The sequence below is a fragment of the Melospiza georgiana genome, chromosome 10, assembly GCF_028018845.1.
Source record: "Melospiza georgiana isolate bMelGeo1 chromosome 10, bMelGeo1.pri, whole genome shotgun sequence".
NCBI classification, from domain to species: Eukaryota; Metazoa; Chordata; class Aves; order Passeriformes; family Passerellidae; genus Melospiza; species Melospiza georgiana.
Window position 1 is genome coordinate 14,393,468 of NC_080439.1, and position 27,808 is coordinate 14,421,275.

The following is a 27,808-nucleotide window of genomic DNA, read 5'->3' on the forward strand; positions in this document are numbered from 1 at the left end:
CAGTGGGAAGTTAAAAGAGAGAAAAGATACCTCTCTGGAAACTCCTGCCTTAACACAGTAATTCATGAAGAACCAGCACAACAACAAAGCCCCAGAAGCTACTAGTCTTGTTTTCAAAATATTTGTGCTGCTCTTACAGAGCACACAGTGATGCTTAAAACTATGATTTTTGCAATGACAGTTCTTAAAAAAAAAAATCAACTCACGCAACATCAAGTCAAATAAGGTGAACAACTTAAATGTCATATCATGAAAAATATTCTGATACCAACTGGAAAGGGTTTCCTCTAGGAATAATTTTCTTTGCAAAGAGTTTTATTTCTAGTATCAGCTTCCTATTAATTTTTTTCCATAAAAAAGCACCATTAAAAACAAACTGTTTGAAATATCTTCAATTTATAATCCTTGCTTAGCATCACTCCCAGATCTGTGCTAAGCATAGGACCAAGCAGTTCATACTTCCTTGAAACTGTTCCCTCCTCATCACTGAAAGTAAAGCTATCAGTGACAAGTTTATGCAGTGTTCTCTGTGAAGTTATCTGGTTTATGACACCATGTTTGTCAACGTGAGCTACTGTGACAGGCTTATCAGGAGCTTTTAATTCATCTCTGTGTTTTTTTCAATTTAGTAAAATCCCATCTCCCAGATGTCTGAAAAGCAGCTTCTATTTCAATATGTCAAACAATATACAATCTTGGCATGAGCACACAGCAATGGCACAGCACTGCAGGCAGAGCAAATACCAACTCCTACCCAAGGCTTATCCTGTCATCAGAAAATAATCTCTCACAGTAATGTCACAGGATACCTGCAGGTCAGCCACATGAATATTTGTTCCAGTGACATAAAGGAAGCAGCTGCAAGATAAAGAGTTCTGGCACTAAGAGCTGCTCAGTTTAGAAAGGGTCTCAGGAAAAAAAACACCTGCCAACTGGCAGGAACAATATAAAGTTAAGATTGAACTAATTTATGCCTGCTAGTTAGATTCCAATGGGCAATTATAACATTGTCATTAACCATATGCAGCTTCACAGAATTCCTAGCAACAGAACTACACAAAACTTGAAGATCTTCCTCCTTCAAAAAATGCAAGATACTGTGAAAAGGGTAAAGCAAATGACAGAAGCAAAGAGAAACTTACAGCTGAGTAATCAAATCTCTGTATGAAAGCAAACTTCTGTTTAACCAGAATACTGCACTGACTGTGAAGTGGCACAAAGCACTAAAGTTCCAGTCCCATCAGTACAAAATACTCAGAAGAGATTTAAGAGTAATTGCCCAAACTGTAGCAAGTAAAAGAAATCAATAAAACAAGCTACTTCTCTATGAAAAGTTTCTGCTACCACAACTCAACTAATGCTCTTACAAGCAATTTAACAGCTGGTAATTGACTTCTGCATGTACAAAATCAAATTGAAATCTTGAAGAAAATCCAAACCACAGAATGAATTGTCTGGTATTAACTCCCAGTTTGGCTCTTGCTGCCTGTTTTCATTTTAACTCAGAAACAGGTAAGTCTTCATGCAACATACCAACCACACAACCAGGCAAAGGTCTCGTCACTGAGGGGATAAGGGGCAGGGGGACAGCAGGACCAGGTTATTCTTCTTACCTTTTCCTTTATCATATTCTATTAGAAAGAAAAATAAAAATAAAGGATGGAATTAGGGCCACACTGTCTCAGCCTCGAGAAGCCAACTGCATGTGAAAAAGCACTTGAATATCCCATGATTCCCAGGACTGATCACCTTGCATCCTCAAGCACTCCCCAGTGTAAGAGACAAACCCATACAGAGTCCTTGCAGCTTTTTTCTGTTCCAGTACCCATTATGGATGCAGTGCCATGCAGCACAGCTTCCTACATTGCTACTTGTTTTGAAAGTTTCAAGGAGTATTTTTAAACATGAAATCATTGGTTCATTTGCAAACACCTACAGCTTACATACCCAATGCACCAGACTCTGCCTGTAGCAAGCAGGTTTCTTTAAAAACAGGTCTAGTTTGGGTTTGGTTGGAATTTTTTTGGTTTTTTGTTTAAGTGTTTTGGACTTACATGTGAATCAGCAGATCCAGTGGTATGTACTGCATCTGGCCCTCTGACCTGAGGAGAGAATGAGGAGGAGGTGAGGCACACAACAAGAAACAGACACACAACCTCTGGGGAGGGTTTCCCAGTTCTTGGAATATGAATTGTCATTTCAATTTCAACATCCAAATACAAAAGAACAAATATACCTATAATCCATTTCAATGATCTATCTGACCTAGGTCACCTCAGGAGCAATGTCAATATAAGGCAAATAAGGGACAGAGCTAAAGATAGACCATTAAAAAATCTGAATTTCCACAGCTGGATTTTATAAATACATCAGTAATGGGGAAAAAAATAGGTTAGTTACACTGCATCTTCAAGGGTTGTCATTAAAGGCTGTCAAAGATTATATTAAGTGCTTGATTACATTTGGCTTCCTATAAAATACTTTCCAAAACTGTTTTTACTATATTGTGCATAGATGGGACCTGGCCACCTCAAAAACCACAACATGTGACCAGGTACTAACTGGTTACTTTAAACTCCAGCTGAACTTTAACACCTAAACCAGCATATACACAAAATCAGACTTTAAATGAGCTTAAGTGATGGAGAACACACTTTTAAATTATGTAATGCCCAAATTCCAGAAAATTAAAATATTATTGCCTGATGCACAATTCATACCTTAACTGAAATTTAAGTCAAAGTAACACATTTGCATTAGCTGAAATCTGTTCATTAGTTACAGAACATTAGCATTTCTCCTCATTACCAGGAGTTTATAGTTTATACCAGAAATAGTAATATATGATGCTCATTTCCAGTCTTCCAAAACCAACAAGCACCAAATACTACTCTAGAAGATTATTTACTAGGCCTTGTTTTTATTGTGCATGCTGCTTTTTCATCAGCTAAGACGGAGACATTTCTCTTTTAACAAGTGTATTCCTATGTTATACAGTAAAATCAATTTAGAAAGAAATGGTCTTCAACAGAAACCAGAATTAAGTGCACAAAGGCAGTGCAACACACACATACAGCCCTAGAAAGGGGAGAAGCAAAAGGCTTCCAGGAATGTTTGGAGGTTTTTTTAAGAAAGATGATTGGGGCAGGAAAAAAATGGGGGGAAAAAATCATGTCTTACTCTCAAGGACCTCCCAAATCCCCTTCCTTGCAGCACTGTACATGAGTCACAAGCACAACTCTGCACAGAAGCCAATAACAAGCTGAGTTCACATGCAGCAGTAGCAGTCCATTAGAATACACATGCAAGCAAATATCTCAAGCATTTTTTACTAATGCCACTGCCTGCAAACTTCTCCTGCTGTGTACTTGGTGCTGGATTTTTTTGTGATCTCCAACTGCCTGTGGCACTCAGATCAGTAATCTGTTATGCACAGGTCTCCAGACTGCACAAATGTAGCCTAAGGAAAGCTGTCCTCCCCTCAAAACTTTAGGAAAGTGCAGCCCAACATCACACAGGTAAAAGATGTACACTGCACAAAAGAATTGCAGAGCATGGGAGCAGCATTCTCCTGCTGCCAGCTGCCACCCTGCGGCAAGCAGCACCCGGCTGCAATTCAGCCTTCCAACAAACAGTGAGAGCTGCAGCCCAAAACATCAGTCCCAAAGGTGGAGTGCACAGGGCTGTCTGCCCTGCTGTGCTGCCCCAGGAAAGGAGCTTGTCTGGCAGCAGCACAGGGGAACGGCCCCTTCCTGAGTCCCCACATCTGTTCCACTGATGGAAGTGTTGATAGTGACAGCTCCCAACAGGGGGTGCTGAAGCTGCTCACAGGGGGGACACAAACAAAGCATTACACAGAGTAACAGTGTGGCAATGCTCAGTACAGACAGATTATCCTGAGGAAGAACATAAAAAGAAGCAAGACACGATATCTGCTTCTCCAGCAGCAAGCAGATGATACTGCTCAGAAAGGCTGCAGTGTGTGGTGGCACACAGAGGTTCTGTGGGAGCCCAGTGCCACTTCCCAACCCACCCACAGAGACCATGGCACTGTAGAGCCACTGAACATAACCTGAGCAGCACAATTTCTATTCAGGTGCACTCAGAAAACTTCTAAAAGCAATTTTAGCTTTCAGACCAACTGTACCCCACAATAACTAGCAGCTTTGGAGAGCCATGTCATCTTCCTCCTTCAACAATTCTTATTTTTAAGGTCTTCTTTTTCCTATGTATAAATTTAGTTCTACCTTGTATAAATTTAGTTCTTCCTTTGATACTGCTCCTGACCAACCAAGCAACTGTTCTGACAAAGCACAAGATGAAAAGGCTCTTGACAAAACTACACATTGCTATCTGCCAGTTTCCAAACAGCAGTTATTTTAAAAAATCACAGATTCTCCCAGCACTGCACTTTCATCCATCTGCACTGCCTTGACAAAAGGGGCCATTTTGTTTCCTTAGGAGTCAGACCAGCTGCTCTGACTCAGCGGAATCGGTGTCTAACAGAGGGAAACATTTCAGAAGATGTTGCCCACCTGTGTTGAAATCTAGAGCAGGATTGTGTTTTCTGTTCTCATCATGTCAAGAAGCTCAACTGAATTTAACTGCTGAGAGACACACAAAGCTCTGCCCTACACATGAGATGCGAGTGAGGACAGCTCCCTCCTGTTCAAAATGCCAACAGAAAAAATGCAGTGAATCCAACTTCCAGTCACTGCCAGCACAGACAATTAACAAATAACTTCTTACCCCCAATTCATTGCATCTCTGCATGAGAACTATCTTCCTTTTTTTGTCCTCACCCAGACTTTTTTAAGCTGGATCACTTTTTCCATCACTTTCACACTGCACATTTGTCAAAGCATGTGCCAGCACAGCTGAAGTGTCATTTCAGCAGCCTGCATTAAAATACAGCCCTGTCAAAGCCCAGTCCTGGAGCTCAGGTCACACAAAGCTGAATCCAGCCAACCTCACTCAACCTCCAAAAGAAAAACCAAAAACTTCAAAGGACCAGACAAATGAGATTTATGAAAAACTTCCACGAAAATGACAAAGCAGAGACATCTCTGAGATCCTGATTTTCTTCTAGCTTCATGGAAGCTTCCAAGGAAAACAGAGAAGAGAACAGCTCTTCCAAGGTCTTTCTTCCTGCCCACAAATCCAGCTCTTCATGGTTTCTCCAGACTTAAAGATCTCTCAGTAAACCTGGCATGATTGTGTTATTTCACAAGTATTTAAAATACACTGTATACAATAAATATTTTTTTAATTAATACTGATGCCAGTTAGTGAAACAAAGAGCAATAAAAGCACAAAGGCTGCCAATAGAACCCAGGAGACAATCTGTGATCCTATAAATGCTGAATGGTATTTTTACAACTGTAACTGCTACAATTTAAAACATAAATGAAAGCCCTGTCCTTGAAAGAACCAATAGCTTCAGGGTGAAATGTTTACAGGAAGCTCTGCTGAAAGCCACTCCTGCCCTGTTTAACACCTTCCACTGATCCTGCCCCCACAGTGGTCACACTGAACTCCAGCACTGCTCCTGGTCCAGCTCATCCCCCACCACAGGGAGATGGGGAGCTTCAGCCAAAGCATCTCCCAGCTCAGAGCAGCAGCCTGCTGCCCAAATCATGCCAAAGCAACCAGAGAGGACAAAGCTTGCTAGGGAAGGAGTGGTGAAGGCTGGGACTCCTTGTGCCAGCACCAACAGCAAGGAAAAACAAATGGAACACATCATAAATTAAGATGTCAAAATTCAGCTAAAGGGGGTTCCCAGGTTGCCTTATATTTTTTATTCTCCCTTTCTTTCTAGAAAATAAGTGCTTGAAAACACCTGCCAATTATTTCACAGCTAATGTATTTAGTGTTTGCAGTTACTGCAATAATGCAGGCCAGAATTAGTTCCTACCTGAGTAGTCATAACCTGCAAACACAACAGCAAATGGACAGTGGCTTTCTCCAGAAGTATTTGTACAGAATTGTATTCCACTAGAACCTTCAACTCAGGTAACAGGTCCAGCTTTTGGGGTGAAAAAGGGAAAAGTACAGCCTGATCCAAGTGGAGTATTTCAGTATTTCTTCTGCATATGGCACCCTGTGCATTTGGACAGCAGTCTATGTAAGAGCAGAGGCCTTGCCAGACAGTAATTATTCTCAGAAGATAGAATAACAAAATCAAAGAGTCACTGAGCAGCTAAAATGTCCTTACATAAATAACTGAACATCTGTATCTGTCATTTCAGAACCATGTCCTACACTGATGTGCTGTGCAGTCTTTGCAATGTCTATTTTCTATTCTTTAATTATCCTTCTTTCCTACTTGGATTTCTGGAAATCTCAAGCACCAATCTTGCTATTCTAATCTCAAAGTGCCAAAGGAATAGTTAATGCTTTTGCAACACATTTCACATGGGAGACTCTCAAAGTAATTTAGCAGCTGCCAGTATCACACAAAGCAGCTGCCACCACAGCAGTGCAGGCACTGGGGGCTCCCTGAACCTGCACCACCTCCAGCAATGCTTTCCAGTGAATCAAACAAACAATGCCTGGCTGAAAAAATGGGATTTTACACTATATATATATATATATATATATATATATATAAACTGGGTCAAATTTGGTACTTGGACAACAAGACTGAAGAACAAATTCCAACCATTCTGAAGGGGAGAATTTATTTTATTTCAGGCACTAGGTCATAGCTCCTCACAGAGCACAGAAAATAAAAGGTCACTGTGTCTTTCCAGCAGGTATCTAGAAGCCAGCAAAGGCACTGAATTGGAACTGCCACTGAAACACATTCTATGAGTCTGTGAGGTACATAATTTACTGCATTTGCAAAACAAATGTACATGCAAAAGAAGCCTACAACTTCACTTTTAATTATGTAAGTAAATGAATCCTAAAGTTATTAAAAAAATCAAAATGTCTGATAAATAATTACTTCATAAAATCTAGCAAAATGGTTATTTGCTCAACTGTTAAACCATAAACATTCTCATATAGGCTCAACTAAAAATACACATTTTAATCCCTGTGTGAATAAACTAATTAAAACAAATATTAATAATTTCAATACCACTTCTTTCTGCAGACATCTGAAAAGTATCTCAATGTATATCACAAGCACTTATGGAATAATAAAACAAAGATACCAAAGGGGACACACACTGTTCAGCCCCCTAAGATCTCCCAAGATTTTGTTTTTGAGAAATAAATCCCAAGAGATAAGGATGTCTTATTTTATTTCACTTTTCAACAGAAACATTCCCATGGATCCAAGTAGGTACTACCCCTATTTTCTGTGGCACATACAATAATACTGACAAGAAGGAACAAGCCAGATCTAGAATGTAAAGTGGAAGATGGCAAGGATGTCTGGAGCAATGGAACTGAGGAGTGAGGGGAGTGCACAGAGTGGCAGTGCAGGTACAGACTGTCCTCAGCAGGGCTGGCAGATGAACAGTCTGACCTTACAGTCCCTACGTGGCTTCCATGGCATGGAAGAGTTAACTGCCTGAACACACCTCTGCAGGACTGACATCTAGGACAGAAAACAATCCCTGTAAATTAATTATTAGTGTATATTGAAAGAAAGAGTATCATCAGTACAGAAATAGCAAATGACACAAATAGCCTACAATGTAACTGCAAAAAGAAAGGGTTGGTGTTCTGCACCACGCTATCAGCTGCACTCATCAATAATTAAATATTCTATTTCTAATTATACTTGAAATCCCAAAATGTCCTATTCCCTGAAAGGCACTGCCCACAAATTAAGATCTATTTTACTACTGAAGTTTTCTGTCCAGCTCTTATTTGCCATTCCAAGCCAAAAGCAAGATAAAAAAACATTTCTTGGCAATATTTGGAACAGATCATAAAAGGGAAGCAAAAATAAAACGCTCCTACTCTAATAACAACTGAGTAAACTTGCAAAGACTTTAAGTAACTACACTTCACTACCAACTACATTAATTACTACAGTTTCTTGGCAGCAAAATAAAATTTTAAAAAACTAAATAATCCTGGTCTTGCTTAATAAAAAGATGGGCAAAAATTATTCATTTATAGCACTGGTAATTCCTGAGCCATAACACGGCTTTCTGTTTGAATGGCTTGCACACACACACACCAAAACCTGGAGGATTTATATATTTCTGACCTAAAACCTGAAACGAAAGTGAATGAAAGGGAGCAATCCTCAAACCATCAGCGGCCAGTGTGCCCCCCAAAGTATCTCACCGTCCACCCTCGGGCAGGAGCGATGCCGGGAGCGCAGGCAGCTCCGTGCTGTGCCCGCTGCTCCAGAGCACAGCTCTGGGCCAGGTTTCGCAGAGCTGCTGCGCTACCTGCGCTCCTGGGCTGGAAATGCAGCCAGCAGCACCTACAGGAAGTACAGAGGGCTCCGTGAAAAGCGCGGGGAACCCCGCAGCAATTCCATGAAACTTGTAATTTCACCGCGCTTCAAAAGAACCCACTCCATCTCAATTCGTGGTTTTCCTTCCCACCCGCGAGCTGGAAACTCACCCTGCGCGGGCCTCGGCCCACGTGGAGGGAGGGAGGGAGGGAGGGCAATGGAATGGAAGCCGTCGGTGGGCACGGCGGGGCTCGGGCACTGCGGGCCGGCACAGCGCCGCCGCCGAGCCCCGCGCCCTCCTCGGCCGGGCCACGGGGACGCCACGGGGACAGACACGTGCCCGGGCCGCTATCGAGGAGCGGGCGTGCCCCGCAAGAGGCCCGGGACCCCGAGCCCCCATCCCGCCCCCCACCCCGTCCCGGGGCCCGCGGTCACCCCGGGCTCAGAGCAGGCCGCGCCGCCCGCGCCTCGCCGCCCCGCCGCTACCGGGCCCCGCCGCTGCGGCAGCGGGCCGCGGGCCGCGTTCCCCGAGCGCATCGGAGCGGGCGGCGGGCCATGCCTCCCGAGGCGAAGGGAGCGGGCCCGGGGCGGAGCGGCCTCACCTTCCCGGCGGGTTTCTGCGAGCCGCCGGGCGCCTTGTCCGCCATCTTGCCTCTCCCCTCGCCCAGCCCTGGCGGCGGCCGAGCGAGCGCCGATCCCACCGAGCCCGCGAGCGGAGGGCGCGAAGCCGATGGCCGAGCCGCCGATGGCTCCCCCCGCCCCCCCGCGCGGCAGGGCCGCCCCGTCCGCTGGCAGCGCTCGGCCCGCACGGCAGCGACGGGAAACGGAACGGACGGCGCTGGGAACAACCCGAAATGCTGCACCTCAGTGAGAAAAGCCCTTCAGTACTGAAAGGGCTAACACAGCACACCCTTTCTTACTGGGTTTGATATCACACTACAACTGCAAGTGTATTGAAGGCTGTTTAACTGGGGATTATAACCAGCCGTCACATCTATCACGAGTCTTGAATCCCCGTGCTTTCATGGATTTTCAGAGTGGAATTATGCAGGGGCTGAGATAATACTTAAGGAAAAGACAGGAAGATACAGAGAAGTTAATGAAAGCTTTAATCCACCACCTGCCGACACGCACTGCCCTGTGAGCGGCGGGAGGGAGCAGGGCCTGTGCTAACAACCGCTGGGGCAGCGGAGAATGAAAGTTCCAGAAGGAAGGGGGGGGGAAAAAAGCCAAAGGAAAGGTTGAAGAGGGCAGAGGCAACTGCAGAGGGCTGGAAGTTTATAGAGGAAGGCAAAACTCTCAGGAAACCTCACCGGCTGCAGATGTGCGTCCAAATGTGCAGGGACATGGTCTGCAGAGAGCCGCTGCTCTGCTCGCAGCCGTGTCAGGGTGACGGCTCAGCTGCGAGCACGTCCATGGCAATGTCACCGCGTGTCACCAGCGCTGAGCAGGCTGGGCAGGGCGGACAGGGCACAGCGGCGCGGCAGCGAGGCTCACGGCGGGCCGGAGAACGGCAGGGAAGTCTCTGTCCCTGAAGGGCGGAGGACGCGGGTCAATGTGCAGGAAGAGCAGGGCGGGCAGCAGGAAGAGCTCCCTGGCTTTGCTGCCCCGCAGGCGCCGCCAGGGGGCAGGCACGGCCCGTGCCGAGCGCCCGCCCGAGGCGGCCCGTGCCACGTAAGGTGACTCCACCCGAAGTTACACAAAAAATGGCGAAATGAAAAATAACGCTCCCCATCGTTCCTTAGGTACGAGCTGCTTTACTCCGCAGTTCAGTCTGCAGCTGCAGCTGAGGCAGGGAGAAAGGTTACACGGCACCACACGGAGGGCTGGCGCCGCCCTCCGCCACACAAGGCGGAACGTTCCGGTACCGGCGGGGCGGCCGAGGCCCCACAGAGGGAGGATTTGTACCGAATACACCGGAGCGACTGCAGCGATAAGCGCGTGCTGGTCCCATCTCCAGCCTGCAGGAGCCTGCACGGCTCTCTTGGATAAATTTGAGGAGGAATCACTGAGGCTTGGCAGGAAGGAGAGGGAAATCAAACCCACGCATTGACAGGCACAACTCCACCAGTCTTTTTTAGGATATTTTGAGCCCCAAACGTTCCCATAGAGGAGTCCTTCCACATGAAGGGATGCCGTTGGTCAAGGAGCATTATGGATGGATTAGGCAGGATTTACTGCTTCAGAATCCAAGCCAAGCCCTTCTCTTCCCCCATCTTTCCCCCTGTTTACTTGAGAACCATTTCACTGCCTTGCAGAGATACAGGATTAGTATAATCTGTGACCTGCTTTTGGGGTGGTTTTTACCATATTAGTGCAAACAGGTGCAGCAACGAGTTGAAAGCAAACCAGCTAGGGAACTTGGGGCTACAGGAGAAGACACGAGATGATGCTCAACTCTGCTGGCACCATATTAATAAACCTGGCATGAAAGATGACCGACACTTCTGGATGAGAAACAGACATCTAGCTGGAAAGAGGAATGTGCCTTTGGATGATAAGAGGTTTCAGGGCCAATAATGTTTAGAAAATTTGTGCTCCATTTGGCCTCAATCCCTTTATTTTATCCACCTCATTAATCCATTTTAATTATCCACCTCATTGTTCAAGTCCTCCTCTTACTGCTTAGCCTCTACGCTCTTTTGCAATTAATAAACTGCACCAAATTAAGAGCATCACAATCCAGAGCATGCTGAGAAAAACAGGAAAGAAATAGCTAAGAGTTTCAAAGGTCATCTCTAAAGATAATTTTTCAGAATGAACTGTACTCCTCAATCTGTGCTATTTATAACACATTGCAATAGTACAGTAGCACTTGTATACAGTTAGTGAATGAGAACACATGTCAGGCTTTTGGGCTTCATGGGAAAGCGAGGGCAGGAAGGGAAGGAAAGGAAACAGTGAGATGCAGAAATCCATGGAGAATTAGTGCTGGAAAGGGTAGCTAATAATAATAGTAATAATAATATTTAAAAGCAATTGTAGGCATTTTTCATTATAATGCAGTAGGTCTGGTTGCCTGCAGACCTGGGAATTGTTTATTAACTGTAGTCACAATGACAAGTATCATTAGGCAATATATCTGGGAAAATCACGAATTATCATAAATAATTAACACTAAGCTACATTAAGTAAACCACATGCTGCAGTGTGTTACACTTGTCTTTCTGGCTGCTTTTTTCCCAACTTTCAGAAGAAAGCTCTCCATTGCTCTCACTCCAGACCAGGGCACAGAACTGCTGCAATTCTTTAGCAAATGTGGGTGTGAGGGAAAGGGAGAGGAAGGATTTCGGGTGCTGTGGAAGTTCCCGAGCCTGTGGCAAAGGAAGCACGTTCGAGGACATGAGGCAGGCAGATAGTGAGTAGGACAGGAGTGCAGCTGCTGGGTGTACAGGTTTGTAACTCTGTAGTTTCACACTTTGCTGTGTAGTTTCGCAGAGTGGCTCACGGATCCCTAAAGCAACCGCCTGTGTGTGTGTTCCCCAGTGCTTAGGCAGCCGTCTTGCAGCTTCTTCCCTCATTGCGCCCTGCGCCTCCTCCGCCAGCGAGGGTTCTCAGCAGAGGCGGCGGCAGCGCCGCCGTGCCCCGCGGGTTGCTGGGGAGCGCTGCGAGCGGAGGCGGGCAGCCCTCAGCCTGGCCTCAGTTGAGATGCCTTAGCAGGGACCACCGCAATAACGAAAAACAGCTAGAGGGGCTGTCTGGGAGAGGGCACTTCGCCTCTCAGCAAGTCTGGTCTTGCTGCCACTGCTCTGTCTGCTCTCTGTCCCCCGGCAGGAGCCATCTCTGTGTTACTCCATCTCTCAGTGCTAGTGCTTTACCTTCCCTAAGCTATGACTGCTGCTCTACTCCTGCCATTCAGCAGCTGCTCTCCCTTCCAGGACCTCGCTGCTCTCTCCTGGGACACGTCTTATCAGGGAACCCGGGCTCTTCCTCCCCCTGGGATGCCTCAAGCAAAGAGGGGCATTACGCAAAGCAGTCACAGGGGCAGCATCTGACCTGCGCCGTCTGGCTGAGAAGGGTCGGTCATTTGCGGTGTAGTTTGCAGGCATTAGTGCAAGTATCAAATGAAGGCTTAATTTCAAAAGTTCTCCTGCAGCTTCTTGTCAGAGAGAATTAGCCTACGTGGCTAGAATCCAGATGTGCACATCTATCAGCTGTTTTGAAAGCACGGAAGTTCAAGATTAGTGCAATGCCAGTCATTCCTTCGCCATACTGAGAGTCCCTCCTGTCAGGTTACTAACAGTGAGTAGCAATTTGTGCTCTGCAAAACACTCCCACTCTGCACATACAAACAAAACAATTTCTTAGTTATGCACTTTGTAAGTGAGGGTTCAGTTCTGCAACCCTTGCAAAGGACAAGCTGTACTTTGCTCTTACCACAAGCCCCTGGAATCTGGGGCAGTCGTGGATTTTGACCATGGAAAACATGAAATATGCACCCACCCGATACGTTATTCTTCATCACAGTGAAACTAATTTCACAGCAATACTTACGCTCAGATTTGCTGCTGTCAAGAAAAAGGCAAGTTTTACCTCAAATCTTTCAAAACTCTATGAAGACAACAACTAAACTTCCAGAGAAATTTTCTTTAAATGTGAAGTATTTTAGCCAGTTTGCTGTGCTTGGTGTTTTTTTCAGATGGGTTTCATTGCTGGTTTTTAAAGCATAAAGGATACAAACCTGTAGATATTCAAGGTAAAGAGGGCAGAAAATTAGAAGCTCCTGATCACCGAGACATTAAAATGAACATTGCTGTGCAACTATGGTGTTGGTTACTGCTATTCCCATTCACAACATCTACCTTTTCTCTCCTCCAGCTGAAGCTTTAAAATATAGGTATCACTCCCATTTTTTTTATCTATCAAGGTATTAGCTTTATAGAGTATAATTGACCCTAGATAGTTAGTCAAGAAGGAGAAAGTGATGCAAGGTTTCCTGTTTATCCAGTCTTACAAAGACAGTGGAGCAGAATCTTTAAAGGCAAGTTAATCACTTCAGTATTAGATCAAAGCACAGTGTCTACTCAATTATTACAAAGTATTGCAATCACTACAGTGGAAAGTTACCCATCAAACCATTATTTGCAAGAGATTGATACACATTCAAGAAAGGATAAAAAAAACCAACACAGAACAAAAGGACTATTTTTGTATGTCTGTGTATCTCTTCAGATGTTCTCCCAGAGAAACTGCAACCATGAGGTACAGCAAACAAAGTTAGATGAGGCCAAAGCTTCCCTTTCTTTAATAGCTACTCTTTTTAAATAGAGCCAAATTCTACCCTCTCTCTGGTTTAGTGGGGTTGCATGAAAGATGTCACAACAGAGTCAGAGTTACTAAAAAGGTTTCAGTGCAGAAAAAAAAATCCAGAGGAAACAAAGAGGGTAAGTGTTTCTACTCAGATAAAACTCGTTACTGAGAAAGAAATCATCAAAATCTGTCCTAGAAGAGAAGATATAAAAAGAAAAAAGGTATTATACAGGTGGAATTGTATGGTGGAGGATTAAGTCAAGCAAGTTCTACTAAGACTGATATTTGCCAGCATGAGTTGAATTGGGTGAGGCTAAAGGTTTATCTTCAAAAGCATCTTAAATCTTCCAAACACCATCACTGCATATTCATATTAGGACTTTCTCTCTTTTTAAGTTTTTTTTTTTAATTAGTTTATTTAGTCAAAAAAGCTCTGTATAGTAGGAGGGCTAAGTACAACCTCTTCACTAGTGTGCTGAGTATGTTTGAGTGCAAAACATGCATTTAGCTTTTATTTCTTCATTTCCTAATCAAAAGGCATAATTTCACTGGGTAGGGTTGAAGTAATTTAGAATATTTTTTAGGGCTTCTGATATTTCAGACAAAATAACACCTCAGAAATGACTTCAACATCGAATAAAACAAAAGTATAATGTAGAAACAAACTCACATTTGGTATTTTAGCACATCTTTTCCTTTGAGTCTTCATCCAGCTCTGATTAACATTAGCTTCCATTACTTACCTCATTAGGCAGCACCTTCATCAGTGCTTTAAAAGTCTTCTAAAAGGTTATTTGGAGATAAAGCCTGCAGAAAATTCTACACATGGTAGGATTAACCATGGTATATGCTGACCATGCCCTTCTAAATATAAACTCTGGTTAGAGAAATGGAGAGGCTCTTCATGCACTACATTACGTGGACTCCTCTCTGTGACCTCCAGATGTCCTGATTCTCCCTGGCTCACCACATAATAGTCATGTAATACTAACCTTGATGGACTACATATGAATAAGAGGCTATTTTGAGGTTGTAAGTGCTTCAAATTGTAAGGTTCCCTGCACACTATCCCACAGCTGGCTTGGGAGGAGAATACTCAAGTCAATGTAATATGTATGCAGCAGTCTTTATGAAAGCCCAGGCTGTCCTCAGAGATCATTCTCCTTGTGAGAAGTCTGCCTTGGAAATAAGCAAAAGACTTAGATAATTAGCAATGAGTTCCATGAAAGTGGCTGCTAAAGCATTAGTGTGTACTCCACCAACAGCCAGACAGCCCAGTGTGCACCAGGACTGTCAGTGTTGAATCACAAGCAAAGCCTACCTGCTCCTCCCAGCGTGGGCTGCCCCAGTGGGCCATAAACCCAGTGGGTGTCTCCCAGGCAGCCAGGCCACAGCCCAGAGCTCCCTGAGGCCTGAAAGCCTCCCACATCCCTGAACGTGGGGAGGCTGCAGCAAACTCAGAACGTGTCAAACGAGCCCTGCTGCTGCTGCAAGGCCAGCAGTTCCCAATCAGCAGTGGATGCTGTCGTTCTCTAGACACCATCTGTTGCAACAGCTGCTGGTGGCTTTCCAACAGCCTCTTTAGTGCAGGTTTGAAACTGATTGCTCTCAGTCAACCACCCCTTCTTATCTAACCTTCATGAGAGAGACTGAAGATCATGGTCACTCTGGCCCTCTACCACAGGGCACGCAGTGGCATTGACTGGCAGTCTCACTGCCATATGGGACTGAGACAGGATCACCACAGCCCTCCTGGGAGTGCCTGCGTGTGTGGTGGGCTGGGAGCAGGACAGAGGTGGGTGTTGTTTAGCAAAGAGCCCCCTCCCCACTGCCTGCCTCTGCAGGGATGCAGCGCCCAGTCCAGCATCTGGCCTGTCTCCTCTGTGGCCTCTCTAGTGGAGAGCAGCACCATGAGAAGCCTGACCTCTACCAGAGGCAGAGCAGCTTCCAGTAATCCCCAAAAGCCTTTCCTCTCCTGAAATCCCACACTGCAGAGCCCACAAGGAGCTGGGCCCTGCCCACTCCTGAGGCTCCCTGCAGGCAGAGCCCTGTCAGTCCCTCCCCAAGGAGTGTCTGCTTGCTGTGTCCCTGCACTCCAGCATGCACCCCCTCTAAAACACACGGGTACCAGAGCATATTAGGCCTGCGGTCTGAAAAATGTCTTTTGTTTAATATTTTGCTCCCTATGTTGGTTTCTCAGCACTGTTCAGTTATGCTTATTTTCTTAGCAGGTCTCCTGTGTAATTTTTATAAAGATTATAAACAGTGTCACCAGTCTGCCCTACTTTTTAATGAAAAATGCATTGAAAATCACTTTCAGCAACACACTTTTAAGACTTTATTTCTGCTAACTTAAAAAACTTACCAATAGAAGATTTTAATGAAAATCTTTGGACAAAGCATTCTAATTACACTTGACCTCAGTTTATGTCATGTGACCATGCACGTATCTGAATATCACCATGTAAAATGTACTTTTGGCAACCGAGAGCTATTGGATGTTTAAGACTATCTGAAAACAAACAAAAAAGAAACACGTTGAAGCAGCAGAGAGCAATCCCTTAGTCCGCCTCCTACCTGTATCTGCATTACTGGTGCAGGTGCATTAACCTTTTATTTCCTTCAGATGTCTCAAGGAAAAGTAACATCCGTACAGCGCTTTCCCCCGTATTTTTATATTCCGATTATGTAACTGTGCTGCTTGCATAACCGCGACAATAAGTGTAGGATTTGTCCAAGGATCAACACGGAGCAGCTCCTGCCAGCCGTTCCCGAGTGTCCCTCCCAGCCGCCCCGCTCGGAGCGCGCAGATAAGGTGGGTGCCGTGTGTGTCAGTGACGCTCACCCCATGCAGCCCGGCCGGGAAGGTTTAGCCTAAAATAACGTTTGCATTCACTGCATGAGATAATGTCACCAAAGAAATCAGGTCTCAGCGGCCTTACCGAAGCACACAGGACAGACCGCCACCCAGCTGCCACCCGTCCCCTGTCTGGGTGTACTTCCCCGCTCTGTCGCGCCGCCGGGGATCCCCCAGCGCCGCGGGTCCGTCTCCCTTTTCCCGGGGCTCCCGCCGCACGCGCGGGCGCAGCCGCGCTCGGGGCTGGGCGGGCGCCCCGGTGCCCCCTTTGTGCTTTTTACAGCAGAACAGCCCCGCGGGCAGGCCCCGCACCGGGCAGTGCCGGTGCCAGTGACCCTGCGGCCGGGAAGGGGCGCCGCGGGTCCGCTCCGGCCACACGCCTCGCTGCGGGGGCTCTCACGGACCCGCCCCCCCGCTGCGGCCGCATCAATCATTAACGGCGGCTCGGGTGTCCAGCGCCTCCCACCCCGGGAAACCCTACCCGGGGCGGCGGGGGCGTCTCTTCCCGCTCCTCGGGAGCGCTGGATGCGCCGCCGGTCTCCAGTTACCGCGATGCCGGGCGGCGGGGCGGGAGGAGCCGCGGCGGTGCTGCCACTGCCCCTGCTGCAATGAGTGATGCTGCCGGGGGCGGCGGCGGGGGCGGAGAGGCGCAGAGCTACCGCGGATCCTTCGCCGGCGGCTGCGGGCGCAGCGGCTCTGCCTCGCCCGGTCGGCGGCGAGGCGGCGGGCCCGGGGCCGGCCGGGGCAGCGGCAGCATGCCGGCGGGCGATGGGGACAAGAAGGAGGCGGCGCCGCCGCCACCGCCTCGCCCTGCCACCCTGCTACGGTGGGATGAGGTGCCCGAGGACTTCGTGGAGTGCTTCATCCTCTCGGGCTACCGGCGGCTGCACTGCTCGGCACAGGAGTGCCTGGCCTCGGTGCTGCAGCCCACCAACGAGACCCTCAACTTCTGGACCCACTTCATCCCACTGCTGCTCTTCCTCACTCGCTTCGGGCGGCTGCTTCTGCTGCGGGGCGCCGGGGACGTGCCCTTCCACCACCCGGCCCTGCTGCCCCTCTGGTGCTACGCCTCGGGGGTGCTGCTCACCTTCGCCATGAGCTGCACGGCCCACCTCTTCAGCTGCCTCTCCCCGCGCCTCCGCGCCACCTTCTTCTACCTGGACTACGCCTCCATCAGCTACTACGGCTTCGCCAGCACCGTGGCCTACTCCTACTACCTGCTGCCGGGGCTGAGCCTGCTGGACGCCGGCGCCATGAGCCGCTACGTGCAGCAGCGGCTGGGCTGGCAGCTGGACTGCAGCCTGCCCATCGCGGCCTACCGCGTGCTGGTGCTGCCCGTGGCGCTGGCGCTGGCCGTGGGCTGCACGGCCGCCTGCTGCCGCAGCCGCGCCGCGTGCTGCGCATACCCCTTCGCCGTGCGCACCTTCGTGTTCGCCATGCCGCTCAGCATGGCCTGCCCCATCATGCTCGAGAGCCTCTTCTTCGACCTCCGCGCACGCAACCCCACGCTCTTCGTCTACTTCTACCGCCGCTACTTCTGGCTGCTGGTGGCCGCCTTCTTCAACGTCAGCAAAATTCCCGAGCGGATCCAGCCGGGGCTCTTCGACATCGTGGGGCATAGCCATCAGCTTTTCCACATCTTCACCTTCCTCAGCATCTACGACCAGGTACACTACGTGGAGGACGGGCTGGCTGAGTTTCTCAAGGCACCCCTGGCCGCCCCCACCTACCTAGGCACCGTGGGCTATATGCTGCTCCTGACCGTCTGCCTTGCTGTTGTGGTCAGGAGGTTCCTCAACGTTGCAGACATCTGCAAGCAGGACTGACCAGCCTGGCGACCCTCGGGACAGCGACCGCCATGCCAGTGACCCTTGGCCTGGAGGTCCTTGGGCCGATGACCTTCAGACTGGTGACCCTCAGTCCAGAGCCACCATGTCCTGAAGAAGCTGTGACACCTGGGGAAACACACCTGTGGAAGAGCCAGGTCCCTTTCTTGGAGGTTTGCTGGAGAAAATGACCATGGCAGAACTGCTCGTGCTCTTTAAGCTACTAGGTTACCAGGGGAAGCAAGCAAATGCTTACTGGTATGTTGCTGCTTAGAGTATAAGCTGAAATAATTTAGCTCTGCTACTAGGAAGAATGCATGAATGGTGAATGCCACTTACTAATTTCATAACAATTAGGTCTAAACTAGCTCTGTATATACATATATATTTATATATCTAGCTATATATTTATTAGCTACATATATGTGTATATATATGTATACACCTGAAGACATTTGTGCAATGATTTCTCATAGACTTTTAATCAACTCCTATGTGAAATTTCCTAGCAGATTATGCACTGACATTTATCTTCCTCTCTGATATTGTAACAGGCCTTTGCAGCCACATACTGGATTTTAAATGCAAAGAAATCAATAGCTATCCATAGTTTCTAAGGTCTTGCAGCCTTTTCAGCCAGGGAACAATAGATTTAAAAGCGAGAGGAAAAACAGCTGTGAATTATTACAGAATTACCAGTTAATGGAGAGACCTTAATTAGACAGACAGTAAGTGGTTGGTGTAGCCACTCGGATACTAAAATAAAATAGAAGGATATGTAAAATAACCGAACCAGAAAGGGGTCAAACTGGTTTGGAACGGGGGCAGAGGAAGAACAAGGACCCTGCATAATGGAATGGCTCTTCCCTCAGCGTGTCAGGAACATCTGTTGTGCTGAGGGAGTTGCTAAGGGGCCCCTTTATCTTCCTGGGTAAATCACCCCCAAACCAGTCCTCTAGAGTCAAAGTCAGATGCCAGACTTTCTATAAATCCCTGCCAAGCTCGGTGGGAGTTCTGTGGATGTAAAGAGAGTAACTGATGCATAAGATCTCATTCTGGATCTTTTAAAAAAACTACATGGAACTAGTTTCTGCTGCTCTTTAATTAGAGCACTGTCATATTTACCATCCTAAAATTAGTTGCAGAATACGATACTGCTGAATCCGAGTTCAGCACCTAAAATCTGGCTCTACAAGTACAGGATACTGGCACTTTTTTGTCATTCCCCACTTTTTCCTATTCTGATTAGTGGTGGCTGCAGCTGGATGTGTTGAAGTCCTCTTTCAGAAGCTTTGGGGGAGTTCAAAAACAAGAATTAGGAGGTGTTTTCCAAAGCAGTATCTTTTCAGAGCAACCCATGTATTATCCTTGTCACAGGACAAAGAGCTAAGTATAGATTGAATTTACTCTAGAAACATTTTTGTAAACCATGTGCAGATTTTAAGCAGATGCATTTTGCGTTGGTCTGACAGAACAAGTGCAATAATGTTACACAAGGGGCTTACCAAGCGAAGTTCAGGTGAGAAACTGCTTGTGTAACCCATTGTCTAAAGAAGGGTGGTACTTCCTTAGCAAACCCTTGTGTCAGACTGCATAATAGTGTAATAGCTGTTTTACTCAGCTCCTATTGTAGAAGTGTATTTCTGCTTGGGTCTTTCCCATTTTCATGGACATGGCATCTGAATCCCACGACAATGTTTTGAGTCCAGTTCTCATCTTCTGTAAGACAAAGTCTCCTTTGTTAAAAATGGGAATATAGGAAGGACTGTAGCCAGGGATTATGAAGTCACATCCTTAAACATGGGTCAGAGTAATCACAGACCCAATAACTGATATGCCCTCTATCAATGTAACAGCTTTGTGAAAATTTCTCAATTGAAGTGCATAAGCTAAAAGAAAATTACACTCATTCAATTTAGCTTTTATCTCAACCCATTTAAAGTATAATGGTTTGAATATTTTAGATTCTTAGCGAACGATGAAAATGGCCTAACAAATACTCTTTGCCAGGCACAATTCTGCTGGTATGTCATTTCTGGAAGGGTCAGATGTATTTTAAGGAGATTGACTAGAATTATCTGGAGTAGCAGTTCCCAAAGTGTGGCCTCTTGAGTTATTGCTGTTGGGCTATAAAAAACTGCATAGCCTGTGTGAGTGGCTGTGTTCAGTTTTAACTTACCAACCTGCATGAAAAGAAAATGGAAACTACATGAAGTATTTAAAATTTTACCTATTTTCACTAGGTTTTGTCATAAATGTAGCATTGCTTTCTTTATTTTCTTCATTGCTGCCAACAAAGCAGAAAATGATCTGCACCACTGGGAGAGGAGGCTGGTTCACAACAGTTATTCCTTGAAATGTGCTTTAATATTGTGAAAATCCTGAAAACTCACAATAGAAAGCCAGTGGATCAAGACCTTCAACCATGTCATGCTATGGATTTCCACAACTGCAAAAAGAGGCCAAAAATCTTTGAGATGGGCTGTATTCAAGTTAAAATAATAGAGGCATAGTAGTTAGAGCCCAATGACTCATCCAAACTAATTATGTAGAAAGGGTTTGCCTGGGAGATGCCACTAGCACATCCAACCAGCAATTAAAAACTAAGAAATAAATCTTAGGGATAACAAACCTCAGCATTAGAAGGCAGCTCAGAAACAAACAGTGAAAGCCAAATGTAAAAGACCAGGCTTTCAAAGCATACTGTATAATGAATTATATTTGTGCTTGTCAGTCACAATGTAGAGGACATCTCAAGAGGCAATGTCAAAAATGGCTGTTGCTAACTTGTAAAAATACATTTGATATTTGGAGTTAGGCCACCCAGGGTCATCTATATATATCTCAACGACAGATAACAGAATAAAGTTTGGATTGCAACCAGCTGCAATTTTACTGGAATCTTACTGCTGTTACAAGAGTTGCCTGTGAGCCCCAGTCACACTGAAGATTGGTACCTGGCTCTGATATTAAGAATATTGCTTCATTCAGAAGTTTCTGTTGGCAGATTGTTTAGGCACGTGTATGGGCCTGAGCACCTCATGGAATTATTGTAAAAGCTGGTTGCAAGCACTGCTGGCTGAGCCACTGTAAGCAGGCTGCTGAATCCTGAGTGAATGGCTACAGGGAGATGTGATTACAATTTAAGAGTTCTAATTAATGGATTTTTGTTTGTCTGGTTTTTGTTTAAAAAAAATGTGACTACAAATTAAAAAGGTACAGTAAGTGTGGAGAATATCTAGGGAAATGTTACCTGAGTGTCTGTGTCTATTCAGTGAAGGACAAGCATGCAGATAATAATTCCATTTGCTGTGTCCAATGGACAAAACTAATCTGAGATAAAAAGATTCAATTTGGAACAAGATATCTATAATTATAGTGCTTGAATTTGCTCATACAGAAGTGAGTCAGCATTTGTGTGACTTGTAAGGGTGCAGGATAACTTTCTGGTGTGAAAGCACATGACTGAAGAACATGTGTAAGCATGTTCAGAGGTCTCACCTGCAGACTAGATGCGTAAGGAAATCCTAGAAAACTAACTTGCTTGCAGAAGTATGTGTCATAATGTTTTTATAACCTGCCATAAGGTCTACACTGTGGATTCCACAGCTCATGTTTAAAACCAAAAAGGCTTTTCAGGCCTTTTGGAGTAGATTCTGTACAGGGATGGGAGCACAAGGTGGGGACTGGAGCACAGGGAGGTGGCCCGTAAATGCCTGGGTGTTTGGCCAGCACTGACTTTCAGACTGACACACCTGTGCTGATGTGAAGTGACTGTTGCTGGGGCCACTTCCCAGAGTATTGGTGGCATAGACACCCTCCCTTGCATTCAGCATGTGCCTAGAACTGCAATCTACACTGGCATATATTCAGTAAGCCTGGCTTCTGGGCACTTCTGAGTAGCCTGTGAGCTTCCAGCTCATCTTCCTGTAAGATCGATGAACCTCATCTGTAATCACTACCCTGTTTTCTGTGGTGATACAGTATTTTTTCTGCAGTGTGTGTATTTGAATGTCACTATCCAGGGAATCTGTGAAGCTCTGAACAGCCTCATTAGCAAGACTGGAATCTATATTTGGAAACAAAGGGAAAGGTTTCATCTGCATGCTGCACTTGTAGAAATGTAGCAGTTAACAGTAGAAGTATGTTCATTTTTTTTTGCTAAAATGGTAATTCTGCTTAGTTGTCCAAGTGTAATGCTTATTATTTATTTGCTGAATCCAACTACTGTGTCAGGTTTTTGTCAACAGTGCACCTGCAGGAAATGACAGTATGAAAGTTTTACTTCATGTTTAAGTAAACTCTGAGGCAGCACATTCATGGAGCATTATTGCACTAAACTCAGTTGATTACCATCCACATGCCTTACAGAAGCAAGTCATACCTGTAGTGATTGCCCAGATTAAACTGTTTTTTCATTGCCTATGAGCTTAAAAATGACCAAGTGGCCAGTAACAAGCTGAGGAGTCAGGCACTCCTGGGTTCTTATCCTTGCTTTGCCACTATCTGTTCTGTTATCTAGGGCAAGTTGTTTAAACTGTGTTCATTTTGAATGAATTTTAATTCATGTGAAACACTGGAATTGTACCAGGGTTGAATTTGACCCTTTGTGTCTCAGTTTCCACATCTGTAAGATGGGGAGAATATACCTTACCTACCTCGCAGGGTTGCTCTGAAGACTAGCAAATGTTTGTAAAGCACTTAAAAATGCAAACACCCTCCCAGGTGCTAAGAAGAAATCTTCAGCAGAGAGAATGTTATATTTTCTGTCATCTCACAGGGAGAGGAGCATGAATGTTTCCAGATTGTGAACTCTTGGGACAAACCCTTGTCATTGCCATACTCCTAGGATGTTCACATCCTGTGTCTTTTTGGAGCTGATGGCTCCAGAAATTTCCACTGGCTCAAGTGGGGGGCAATCAAGACCCAGGCAGTATTAAACAGGCTGACTAAATGCTCTAGGGTCAGGAGTAAAGAGAAAACATAAATGACTTACATATGCTTTTCTTCAGAAATTCTCACTGGTAACTTGTACTGAGGAGCATTGTAACACCCACGAGGCCTCCTTGTTCATTTAACCATGGATTGTATTCCAGTTACTATGAAACAATGGAGCAGGATTTCCCATCAGTGTCTGTAAGATTATGATTATGTCTCAGTTGCCATTGGGAATTTTGAACTACGTCAAACTTCTTACCAGAGTAAAAAGACCTGAAGTAAATGAAGCTTTCAAGAAAAAAAAAATAATTTGCGAATATAAAATTATATTGATCAAACAACGTTCTCTTTTTCCCTCCTGTTCTGCAAAACCAACTACATGGAGTTAATCTTATGGTTGAGTGAAATCTGAACTGAGATCTTTCGACCACATATATGTACTCTGTCAAGAAGCCCTGAATAATTATTCTACTATCCCACTCTGCCCATCAACTGGAAGGGTTGATACAAAAAGCACCACTGACAAGAGGACCATGTTTTTTAGAGCTTTTCTAACTGGCAGCAGTAGCTGAGGGAAAAAAAAAAAAAAGACTACATCAAAGGGTTTGAGTGATTTGTTAGTCAAGGCCTGTACCTTTAGAAATTCTCCCAATATCCAAGTATGTTCCTAGCTTCTGTTAGACACCTCTGAGTCAGGGCTGTATCACCAACACTCAAGTTACAGCTGAGACTTTACTCTCTCAGATGAGATGTAAGATGGTAGTGTCACATGCACTGAAGGACACTGACCTCCATTCAAGACACTTAGTGTCTTGGAGCTGGGTGTGGAATTAAGTTAAATAATTTTCACATCTTGCTTAGACAGATGCTGCTTCATTCCACTGAATTCAGTAATAAATTATTGACCAAGACAAAGGAAGCAGGCTTTTGCTTGAAGTTGCCTGGAAGGGAACACCACCAGCAGACTTCTGCTTTCAGGGCATTTGCTTCCTGGGCCGTACTCAGAACATGGAGGATTCTGAAGTAGGGCTTTGCTACTTCATGGGAATGCCTTAGGTTTTGTGGCTGTAGCTGGGGTTATTAGTACAGAGAAACAGTTTATAGCAAGTCAATTCTGTCTGCTAGAGGTTCAAGCACGCTTTAGTAGGAGGTATCATGTTTAAGGGGCTGTGCATGCAATGAACAAAGTGTGACTTTTGTGTGGTTCTGTTGGGAGGGTTTGAAAATTTACTCTTTGTACACTTTTGGATGCTGACTACTGTATATGTAATGACTATGCATTTTTAGCAAAAAAAAAGGGTGTGATCTATAAATAAAGTTGATTCTGAATTCATTTTTGCAGAAATGCATTTATAAAGGCTTTTCTCATTTCTTGGTATAATTTACTGTGACACCTGTGGGATCAGAAATGTGTTGAATGCAGTTCTCTTCAAACAGGTGATGTTAGCATGAGTACAGGAACCTTCAGTTCTTACATAGGGGCATAGGGGTGTTGGTATTTCTGAAAAAATTATACTAGCAAAAGTATCATTGCCATTTTGTTTCTTTAATATTTCAAAGCAATAAAATAGCATGCTTTGCCATTTTAGTTTTCTGCTAACTAATTATAGACATCCCTGTTACATTAAGGTCTAATACATTAATATGTATTAGAAGATTAGTGTTCAGTGCTCCCTGAAAATCATGAAATTGGTAGCAATAGCAGTGTATAGAATCAGCAAAATATTGACTGCAAAATGAAGAGGTCTCTTTGGCATCAAGTAAAGTTTCCTATTTGGCAGAGTAGGATGGCAAAATACTGTTTTCAGTCCAAGTCAGGCACTAAAAAGCACTCGGTGAACTGCAATTACATAAAGTGTCTGCCTTAAGCCTTTTCTGTCAAAATTCAGCAGGACAGGATGTATCCCAGCATAATTGCAGGTTCCCCCTTATAGGAACACAATGGAAAACTGTAGGATCTTCTAGTTAAGGTGTGCAGAATTCCTTCCAAAATTCTAAAATTCTTGAGATTCTTATTCACAGACTTTGTACATCCTATTTGAAATGTGGCAATGACTTAAAGGATTTGATGATTCCAGCAAAAACCTCCTTTACCCTCTTAGAAGTAGATACTTCAAGAGACTACATCCTGCAAATAAACAAATACTTCACAAGACTGCATCCTCCTGTTAACACTTAAGGGTTTTCATAATGTTATCAGTAAACTCTGGATCTGACTGCTGGACATGAACAGGCTGGGGGAAAACCTCACAAAACTGATGAAGCCAGTGAAGATGGCAAAACAGTGAGCAGAGTGGTAAGCAACAAAAAGCTGCTAGGACAGGTAATTTATTGAGGTCAGTGCCTCAGCCTTCAGCTGTGGTGGATCCATAGTTACTCTGATAATCTACTGGAAATCTGAAGGCAATCTATATTTTGTTACCATGACATCACTTCTCTGACAAATGACCCTAAAACTCAGGACTGTATTTGAGGAGGAACAAAGAAACATCTGACACACAACAATTACATTCAGATTTTATTCTCTCATCATAGGATCACGTAAGGCTAGCAGGATCTGCGAGTGGAGATGAAACACATTAAAAATTAAAAGCTGGTAAAAACATAGAGTATTAAATCAGTATTACTGCTAAAGCTCAGTCTTGGCTGCAGTGACAAGAGCCTTTGGGGCAGACACTACAGATGCACTTTCTGCATCAGAAACCCTCTACCACTACAAGGCAGATCTCTTATCAGGAGTGGCAGTACACTTCTGTTCTGGGGAGCTGGAAATACTTCTCTTGCCAGGGAGCACAGCCTTTGGGTACATGATGCATGCTGTACAGAAGCAAAATGAGAGACCATGTCACACAGTCTTTTTGGAGAGTAAGCCATTTTATAGAGTTTTCTAATTTGAGTCTCTCCTGCCTCCAAGGTCTAATCCTTTCCTGTCCCTTCTGACTGATGAAACATGAAAATACAGTTTTCTTTAAATTTTGGTGTTAAGTATACTTTTCAATATTATACTCTGTTTGCTAGAAAACGTCTGTTCTCTCTCACTCTCCTCTGCTGTCTTGAGAAACTGGGCAATGCCACATGTACAAGAAAAAAATCCTTGGGTTTTTTCCCCCCTCTTTATATGCTGGTCTCTCCACATCCACAGTCCTGGGGCTATGGAATTCAATCACTGGCACTCACTAGTGTTCCAAAATCTCAGCTTTTCTTTTTAGCAGCGCTTGGAAGGACAACTAGGAAATGTCAGTGAGGTGGATAACAAGCAGCAGTATCTGTAGCCCTCAGAAATAATACAAATAATGAGCAAAAGGTAAACAGGTCCCTGGGGCAGCTTCTCTGATACCTTTGTACTCACAGACATCATCTCTCATTATTCAAAATTTAGTGAAGCTCATAAGCACATGCTTAACTTTAATAGGACTGCATATTTATCTTTGTTCATTGGTGGGGTGAACTTTTCCTTGTGTCTCAGTGTGCTATAGAAGCAGAGCCCTAATGAGCAGACCGTGCCAGGGAAATGTTGCCAGCAAGAGTCTGGCACAGCAGATCCTGCCATCCAGCCCTAAGGCAGTGTCCTACACTCCCAACTCACTTTCCCTCCTTAGCTGTAGCACTTTAAAGCACTCTCAGGGCATCATCTGAAAAATTTTAATACAAAACAAAGAGCAAAGTATATATATAGCCAGAAATGCACCAACTTAGTCATTAAATAAAGCTGCAGAGTTTGTGCCAATTACAACATCAAAACACTGTTTCTTGTAGTGTAGTAGAAAATCATAGCTTGAAGAGAAACAGTTTGAAACAGTAAGTAACCAGAATCACTGAGCACTGAAAAATATATTCAATAGCCAATATAGTTAAAAAGAATATTTATGTCTGTAGAATATGGACTCAAAACTTAAAAGAGAAGGCAAATATTCTGTGAAGAACACCTTTGTCCCTAGCAATAGAGCAAGTTCCTTCAAGCCATAACTTATTCTGCCCTAACAGAAGCATGCCATCTCTTCTATTCTAAAGTTCAGACGTTCTTTGGACAATAAAAAAAATAATTTTACTTAATTGCGTTCAGTAAAACATGGAGAACTGATAAAGATTGAGAACATACACAAGAGTGGGAAACCTGCTCAAAATGCAATATTCAGGTTAAATGAATATTATTTCAAGTCCCAACTAGCTTAGCAGACCTATCACCTCAGAGGGAATATACAGTGTATCTTCAGATCTGCTTCTACTGGCATGACCAAAGAATACAGTGAATTGATATAATGAAAGGCAAATAGTAGATACCTCAATTACAGTTAATCTGTGATGAGGATATTCTTGTATTCAGATATAAGGCTGAATTACATACATGAAAACGTTGGTGGTGCTCTACATACATGACAGAGTTTAAAAGAGTTTAAAAGTTGTATTGATTTTGACTTTGCTGGCAGATTCTTACATGGGTTTGCACAAAGCAAATGAACTGGTGGACTTACAAATATTACCAAGTGAAGTAATCACTGCTTTCTCTTCTGAAAGTCACAGTGACTCCGAGCAGAGCTACTGAAGACCCTCAGTGAATCTGATCTGGCCCTC

The 27,808-nt window shown here is 44.8% G+C and overlaps 3 protein-coding genes across 11 annotated transcripts in view; 2 read left to right on the top strand and 1 right to left on the bottom strand.

Annotated features, from left to right (window-relative positions):
* U2SURP (U2 snRNP associated SURP domain containing) overlaps nucleotides 1–9,885 on the bottom strand; it is a 42,280-nt gene extending 32,395 nt beyond the window's left edge. For 4 of the 9 annotated variants that reach the window (XM_058030857.1, XM_058030856.1, XM_058030854.1 and 1 more), the window contains exons 1-3: nucleotides 8,968–9,048; nucleotides 2,055–2,102; nucleotides 1,614–1,631 (exon numbers count right to left, since the gene is read on the bottom strand). In XM_058030857.1, coding sequence (XP_057886840.1) covers nucleotides 1,614–1,631; nucleotides 2,055–2,102; nucleotides 8,968–9,012 — 111 coding nt within the window. In that variant the 5' untranslated portion in view covers nucleotides 9,013–9,048. Of the gene's footprint in view, nucleotides 1–1,613; nucleotides 1,632–2,054; nucleotides 2,103–8,967; nucleotides 9,049–9,678 lie in introns of those variants that run through there. The other 5 variants (XM_058030858.1, XM_058030855.1, XM_058030860.1 and 2 more) reach the window with 4 other exon arrangements.
* A 5,388-nt stretch (nucleotides 9,886–15,273) lies between these two features.
* PCOLCE2 (procollagen C-endopeptidase enhancer 2) overlaps nucleotides 15,274–27,808 on the top strand; it is a 52,851-nt gene continuing 40,316 nt past the window's right edge. The window contains exons 1-2 of the mRNA XM_058031408.1: nucleotides 15,274–15,410; nucleotides 16,272–16,430. Coding sequence (XP_057887391.1) covers nucleotides 15,274–15,410; nucleotides 16,272–16,430 — 296 coding nt within the window. The remainder of the gene's footprint in view (nucleotides 15,411–16,271; nucleotides 16,431–27,808) is intronic.
* PAQR9 (progestin and adipoQ receptor family member 9) lies at nucleotides 16,675–24,582 on the top strand. The gene has a single exon (XM_058030880.1). It carries the CDS (start codon nucleotides 17,081–17,083, stop codon nucleotides 18,296–18,298), a length of 1,218 nt encoding a protein of 405 aa, XP_057886863.1. The 5' UTR covers nucleotides 16,675–17,080; the 3' UTR covers nucleotides 18,299–24,582.